The sequence below is a fragment of the Corylus avellana genome, chromosome ca8, assembly GCF_901000735.1.
Source record: "Corylus avellana chromosome ca8, CavTom2PMs-1.0".
NCBI lineage: Eukaryota > Viridiplantae > Streptophyta > Magnoliopsida > Fagales > Betulaceae > Corylus > Corylus avellana.
The window spans coordinates 19,317,519-19,325,422 of NC_081548.1; the positions used below are offsets into that span (position 1 = coordinate 19,317,519).

Consider the following 7,904-nt stretch of genomic DNA (forward strand, 5'->3'; position numbering starts at 1 on the left):
ATATATCCAAAGTATATGAACAAATTTTTTGTTAAATTATACATTTCACAAGCTTTGTAGGGTTTTCTTACACGGATATATATAGACTGAATGTGAGGTTGCTTTTAAAAGTATAAATATATCAAAATATAATAATAATCACATCAAATTCAATGATATTTTAAAAGTCATATCACATTTAGGAGTCCACCAAACATTATTATGATAGGTTAGTTTGATTATCAAAATTTGATGATTAGAAATTTTGAGGCCTAAAAATGGTTGATTAAATTTCTTCTTTTGTTTTTCTTTTTATTTCTCAACCATTCTTCGAATTTTTCACCTTGCCGGCGGCCGGCAGCAATATATAAATGCCACCAATCCCATAATACGAGGAGGTTTGGTGATTTTTGTTTTTTTTCTTCTAAATTTGAAACTACTATATAAGATAACATCAACAAATTTAGATTAAAGTATTGAGGAAATGATAATCATTACACTAGAGAAATCCCAAACCACACGTACCCTTAACATCACACTATTTCAAATTATTTAGATTTGTGCAATTTATAGTCATTCTTTCTCTTCTACTACATCTATATTATTATTTGTCCCCCTTATTTCTTCTCTTTTTGGGAGAAACAAAAAAGACCTATTGGCCGTCAAAAAAAAAAAACCTATTGGGAAGCTTAAGGCACATAAACGCATAGAGTCGTAAGTCATTTGAGATTCTTCAAAATATAAGAGTACAGTAGAGGAACACCGGGAGAAGAGAAAGAATGGTTCAAAAGAAAGACATGGAAGATAAAACTTGCCATCCTCTCCCTCATGACGATGATGAAGCTGGTATACTACTCTCTCTCTCTCTCTCTCTCTCTCTCTAATTGTTGGCTACTTGTTGACTAAATAAATCACCCAAAGTCCTTCCCCCTTCCCCTGTTATAATCTGAGAAAATATATATATATATATATATATATATATATATATATATATATATATATATATATATTACACAAAGGTTTCACTGGAAAGATTTGGATCTTTAAGAATTACTCTACTGCCCAACCCTGTGACATGCATCTGATTGAATACACAACTATTAACAAAAAGTATGACAATAATAATTGTCTTTATATCTTTTGAATATAATTTTTCTTCTTTTTCTATTTTTTTTTTCCTCACGAATAGTACAATCAACTACAGATCTCCCACCAGCTCATGATCATTATACATTTCAAATAAAGAATTTCTCATTACTGTTAGGGATGAAGGAGGAAAAATGTAACTCTGGCCAGTTTGAAGTTGGCGGCTATCAATGGTGCATCTTCATGACTCCCCTTCTTCTTTCGGCTATTGGTTTCTTTTTCTTTTTTTCTTTTAATAAAAAAATATGAGCATTTTTGTTTCCATGTCTAGGAGATTGTTACTCTACCCAAATGGGAAAAAGAATAGTAATGGGAATGGTCACATCTCTCTATACTTGGGAATAGTAACTACCGATGATCTGTCACTTGGGTGGGAGGTTAACGCAAACATAAGATTCTATGTGTTTGATCAAATTCGAGACAAGTACATGTGTATTCAAGGTACCTTGGCCATTAAAAAAAAAAAAAAAAAAAAAAAAAAAGTAGCTTGGCCGAAAACTTAGTCTAAATCTAAAGCTTAAAACCTTGATTTCAATTTGTCCATATGGATATACCTCTTTAATATATTTATGTTTGGATTGGGTATTTGACTTTACAATTGCTTGTGATCTTCAACAACATAGATGCAAATGGGAGAGTAGTAAGACGCTTTCGTCAAATTGAAGACTGAATGGGGAATCGACCAATTGCTTTTCCATGATACCCTCAATGATTCATCAAATGGATATCTCGTTGATGACACTTGTGTCTTTGAGGTCGAAGTTTTTGTTATTAAAGGCATTGGTAAAGGAGAGTGTTTGTCGATGATAAATGAACCTCAACAAGATTATTTAACTTGGAAGATTGACAACTATACGGCCTTGAAAGATAAAGCTTATTTGTCTTAGCAATTCACTGTCAAAGGGAGAAAATGGAAATCATGATTGGAGTTTTGCTCTTCTTTTTTAATCTCAATTTACAATCTCGTAGTTTACAATCTTTGTCTTTGTATTTTGGATATAGGAAGTTGAGTCTCGAGCCAGAGGGAGGAGGAACTCGAGCCCGGCACATACATATCTCTCTATTTGAAATTAGATGATTCAGAAAGTCTTCCTCCCAAAAGAAAATTGTACACAAAATACAAGCTGCGAATAAGGAACCAAATCCTTGGCAATCACCATGAATGGACAGGTCTGTTCTCTTGATTTTCACAAAAATATGCTTTGAACTTTCATTTCTTTTTGACGTGTACAGAAGAAAATGCTCCTAAAAATTTACATGAAAAACGAATCCAAGAAAATCTAATAAATTTAATTGACTCTTACCTCATAGCTGAACACTGGTTCTCAGATCCCAACTGCTATTGGGGTTTCTGCAAGTTTTTGTCAAAGAGAGATGTACAGGACTCATCAAAGGGCTACTTGGTGGGTGATGCTTTGTTCGTTGAATGCAAAATTGATGGTATATCGATGGTTAAGGATTTCTCCTCAAGTTAATAGTATGTTTTATGTTGGACGAGCATAAGGCTCTGTTAATGGTTTTTAGAGGTTGTTTTATGTTATTTGTTTGAAAAAAGTGTTATGATGCATAAAGTAATTTTGAGTGTTTTGTGTTTTGTATAGTCTGTTAATATTTTTGTTTTAAACATAAAAAGCAAAAGGGAGGATGAAAAAATGTTAACTAACAAAGCCTGAATTTTACGAATAAGATTAGGAGATTAGGAAATTTTGTCATCTCTTTTTTCTTTTCTGTAAAGGGATATGTAAATATTTTATATGGTGTAAATCCTATTTGCATGTTCTCAAGTTGAATTCGTTCAATCTATATATTACACTGGGTAAGGGGCATATATTGTAAGAGTTCGAGAAATCTCCGTTTTGGTTTCATAAAACCACAAAGGATTGAGAGCTTCGTACAAGAGAATGCAAAAACAATTCACAAACTAAATAAATACATTGGCGGAATAGAAACTAGAAATGATATTACTTCAAGCTACGGCTGTCAAAAGGCAAGACACCATGGAGTGAAACAAGGAGTCCCATGAGCTGCTGCTGGGCGGCTGTTGAAGCCTTTAGTCATCTTGATTCATTGGATTTTATCCTTAACCATTAAGTACCTCCCAATTGTTTAGCCACGTTTTTGCTAAGAACATAACTTTAACCTCTCACCATTCTCTCCACTTTGTTACTTTTTTTTTTCTTTTCTTATTTTTATTCAAATAAGGAATGGTTACGTAGGGTCTAAATTGGAAAGGGGGTGGATTCCTCAAAAGACACAAATCATAATACAGTACAGAACACACACACACACACAAAAACCATTACTAAAAAAAGAGTAAAAAAATGATTTTTTAATTTTTTAATTTTTTAATCTTTATGTATTGGAGAAAAGTCGAGAAATAAGCCGCAGAAGCGGTAGCGGAAGCAAATGGGACTTGAACATCTAAATGTCCGTCAACTCTTCCCAAAAGGACATGTCCGTCAACTCTTCTTGAACCCTTGCTGTAAAGCTGTAACAACCACCACAAGAGTCTTCTGATGTAGGTCAGTGCGCATGGGAATATGTTGCAGATACAAGTAATAAAAAAATGGTGTCGGCGCGCATCCGGGACGTCCGAATGAGGATACAAGTTCATTTGAACGAACAGCTACGTGATACGCCAAGAAGAGCCACTGAGAAGCTCGTCCGAACGAGATTGAGAACGAGGATCAAACTGTCGTGTTTTTTTTATTTTTTTTCTCATGTTCGTCTGGACAAGTAATTGAGTCGTTTGAACGAAGATTGACATATTAAATGCAAGAATCCAAAAGGAAAAACTTGATTGCTCTATTAGAAACTTTAATGAAGATTTTATTCCAGTAAAACAGATATTCTAGAAATCAAATATATTCTATTTTGAAATAAGAGAAACTTTAAGAGACATGCATTACTAGTAAGATTTAACGAGATTTGATCGAGGTAACTATCGAAGTACCGGAGATTATAAAATTTTGAAATAAAACTAGCTACTTCACATGATCCTGCCATCACCCCCATTGTTTTCAGTGTTAATGCACTTTTAATTAAATTAATTTGGTGAAATTCATGGTCCAGATGTTTCCTTCCCAGTGCTCTTTACTGCCAAAGCTTATGCACCCAGCAATTGCCCGTTTGGGATTGTATTAGGAAATTTAAAAAATTGTGTTAGACAAAAAATTGATATGTTCAGTAAAAAATTTTAAATATATATATATTATTTTTTTCACTCTAAACATAATCAAAACACTATTTTTGACTTTAAAAGTTCAATTTTCCAATGCAACTTTAAACATGTTCTGAAACTGCTTCTAGCAATATATATATGAGATTTAATCAGCTTCTCAATTTGAAATTATGGTGCAAAAGTCAAATCCACAAGAATTTAATATAGCTCATCAAATTTACAAACATAAACAAAAGTAAAAGAAATTCGCATCACACGGCCAATTACCATCAAGCCCACTCAGTCACAAACACAACAAAGAAAAAAAAAAAAAAAATGTGTATCAATCACACTCTACTTTAGGCCCTTTGGACTCCAGTAAAGAGAAATATATATGCTGCATGTGAGAGGCTTTACAGTAGAAAAAAAAAAATGAATGAAAGTTGAGGAAGGTGAAGATTGACGAGACTTTACAGAAAAAGAATGAAAGCTGGATTTTGTATAAATAAATAAAACCAATTGTGTTACGAACCTATATCTGTAGCGGGATAAATTAAGTTCTAAGGTTAGAACTAGACCTTAGATTCTAAGAGAACCTAAACCTTTCAAACACAAGGTTTGAGATTAATTATTTTGATCTCTTTATTCATAGAATAACTCCATTGAAATAAAGGATTCAATACATTCCATAAGTGTGCTAGGGCTGAGTCACCATAGATTCTAAAATAATCTTATTACCTAATACGGCTAGGGTTAGCCGACTTATACTAACATAATATAAACCTAATACATAAAACTAATACGACTACCCAAATATGAAAATGCCGTAACAAATTATTCCCAGGCAGGCGAAGCAAACGGCAATTGGAACTCAATTCCTTAATTGTCAAAAACCCCTTACGTTACTTAGAACCGTCGGGAGAAAGACGAATTCAAAAGAAAGACATGGGAAATAAAACTTCGCATCCTCGGCCTGCTGACAATGATCCAACTGGTCTTCTCTCTCTCTCTTGCTCGCTCTCTGATTTTTGGTGACTTGCTTTATTTTATTTAGTATTAATTATTAAAAAAGTATCGCAAGTAGTTTGTTAATTGTTATTAATTATGCTGAATAAATTACCCAAATGTTTCACATGATAGATTTGGAACTTTATACTTTTCAATCATTTTTTTTTTTTTTTAATCTCAGGAATGATACGATCAACTAGAGATCTCCCAGCACCTCATTATACATTTCAAATCAAGAATTTTTCATTACTATTAGGGATGAAGGAGGAAAAATGTCACTCGGGCCAGTTTGAAGTTGAGGGGTATCAATGGTACTGTATCTTCTGGACACTCCTTCTTTCAGCTGTTACTTTCTTTTTTTTTTTTGTTTCGAATAGTAAAATATAAGAATTTCGGTATCCAATATCTAGGAGATTGGTACTCTACCCAAATGGGAGAAAGAATAGCAATGGGAAAGGTCACATCTCTCTATACTTGGAAATAGCAGATACCAAAGATTTTCCACATGGCTGGGAGGTTAACGTGAACATAATAAAATTCTTTGTTTTTGATCAAATCCGAGACAAGTACTTGATTATCCAAGGTACTTGAGATTAAGTTTAAAGCTTTGCTTTGCAATTTGTCCATCTAGATATATATACCTTTCTATAATATTTAATTATGTTTGGGATTTGACAAGTGACTCTATAATTGCTTGTGAACCTCAACAACTTAGATGCGAATGAGAGAGTAAAACGCTTTCATAACTTGAAGACTAAATGGGGATTTGCCCAGTTGCTTTCTTATGATATTCTCACTGATTCATCAAATGGTTATCTTCTTGATGACACTTGTGTTTTTGGGGTGGAAGTTCTTTTTATTAAAGATATTTGTAAAGGGGAGAGTTTGTCCATGATAAGTCAACCTCAGCGTAATTATTTCACCTGGAAGATTGACAACTATACGGCCTTGAAAGATAAAGTTTATTTCTCTGAGCAATTCACTGTTGGAGGTCAAAAATGGTATGATTGAAGTTTTGCTAGCTCTTCTATATCAATGATCTCAATTTACAATATGTTAGTTTACAATCTTTGTCTTTGTATTTTGGATATATAGGAAGTTGAGGCTCGAGCCGGAGGGAAGTGGAATCGGACTCAACACAAACTTATCTCTCTATCTGAGATTAGATGATTCAAAAAGTCTTTCTCTCAACAGAAAATTGTACGCAAAATTCAAGTTGCGAATAAGGAACCAAATCAATAGCAATCATTTTGAACATACAGGTCTATTCTCTTTATCTATTAAAAAAAAAAAAAAAAAAAAAAAAAAGGTCTATTCTCTTTATTTTCACAAAAAATGCTATAAACTTTCATTTCTTTTTGACATGAACAGAAGAAAATGTTACTAAAAATTTACATGAAAAATCAATTTAAGTAAATCTAATAATAGGACCGACTCTTACCTTACAGCTGATTACTGGTTCCCTAAATCCGGCGCCGGATATGGTTTCCGCAAGTTTTTGGCGGTGAGAGATCTCAAGGACACATCAAAGGGCTATTTGTTGGATGATGCTTTGTTCATTGAATGCAAAATTGATGTTATATCCGCAGTTAAGGATTTCTCCTCAAATTAATGTTATTATTATCCAGAGAGACATATTTTATTTTGTTAATGTTTTTTAGATTATATATATATGTTGAAAAAAAAATTCTGATTTGGACGTAGTTTTAACTTTTAAATATTTTATGTTTTGAGCTATTTATTAATGTTTTTCGGTGGAACACGTCTGACAATAGGCGGCAGACCAAAATTGATCAGCTTTCTTATTGTTTGGGGCTGTTATAGCGGCAGGCCTGTTGCTAGACATTAAAAGTACTCCTTTACCTCCCAAGTGTCCGTAAAAAATTGGAAATAGACCAATGTAAGGGTTATATATATAATGTATATAATGAATAAATTGGAGAAATATAATATTGTCTTTTTTTTACCTTATCAAATAACATAGTTGCTCTATGCCTAACTACTAGTTCATTTCCTTTTTATCATTTTATTTATGTTTATCCAAGATATTAAGTTTTCTATCGTTGAAGATTACATGTTATACATCATTCTCTCAATTATCTTTCAATTATATTTTTTATAAATTTAAGGGTAAAGCCCACATACCCCCCTCAAACTACCATCCAATTGACAATGTTCCCCTCAAACTTTCAATTGTGACAATGTCCCCTCTAAACTACCAAAACATTGTCAATGTCCCCCCAAGACTAGCAATAAGACAAAAATGTCCCTATAGATTTCTCAATAAGACAAAAATACGCTTATAAATTCCAAAAAAAAAAAATGATTTTTTTTTTTAAAACGAAAAATTTTAATTTAAAGATAATATTAAAAAAAAACAATTTTTTTAAACAAAAATTTTTATTTTATTTTTTTAAAATGGAATTTTTTATTTTTTATTTTAAAAAAAAAACTATATTTTTTATTTAGTTTTAAAAAACAAAAAATTTCATTTTATTAAACAAAAATTTTATTTTTTTAAACGTAAATTTTTATTTAAATAAAATTATAAAAATAAAAATAAAATAAAAACGAAAATTTTCATTTTTTTTTAAAATTTTTTTTTTCTTAT

At 31.9% G+C, this 7,904-nt stretch overlaps 1 protein-coding gene across 1 annotated transcript; it reads left to right on the forward strand.

The window, feature by feature from the left end:
• Positions 1-758: 758 nt before the first annotated feature.
• On the forward strand, positions 759-6,905 carry LOC132190992 (uncharacterized). Its single transcript, XM_059606015.1, has 7 exons — positions 759-825; positions 1,244-1,298; positions 1,397-1,566; positions 2,455-2,576; positions 6,068-6,294; positions 6,389-6,493; positions 6,722-6,905. Exons 1-7 carry the CDS (start codon positions 759-761, stop codon positions 6,903-6,905), a joined length of 930 nt encoding a protein of 309 aa, XP_059461998.1.
• Positions 6,906-7,904: the final 999 nt, after the last annotated feature.

Bases quoted from the DNA above. Each gene is read 5' to 3' on its own strand.
- LOC132190992 (XM_059606015.1), top strand. From the start codon at position 759: ATGGTTCAAAAGAAAGACATGGAAGATAAAACTTGCCATCCTCTCCCT. The intron at 1,567-2,454 runs GTACCTTGGCCA...ACTGGTTCTCAG, and splicing joins CAAGTACATGTGTATTCAAG to ATCCCAACTGCTATTGGGGT. The intron at 6,494-6,721 runs GTACGCAAAATT...ATCTAATAATAG, and splicing joins CTTTCTCTCAACAGAAAATT to GACCGACTCTTACCTTACAG.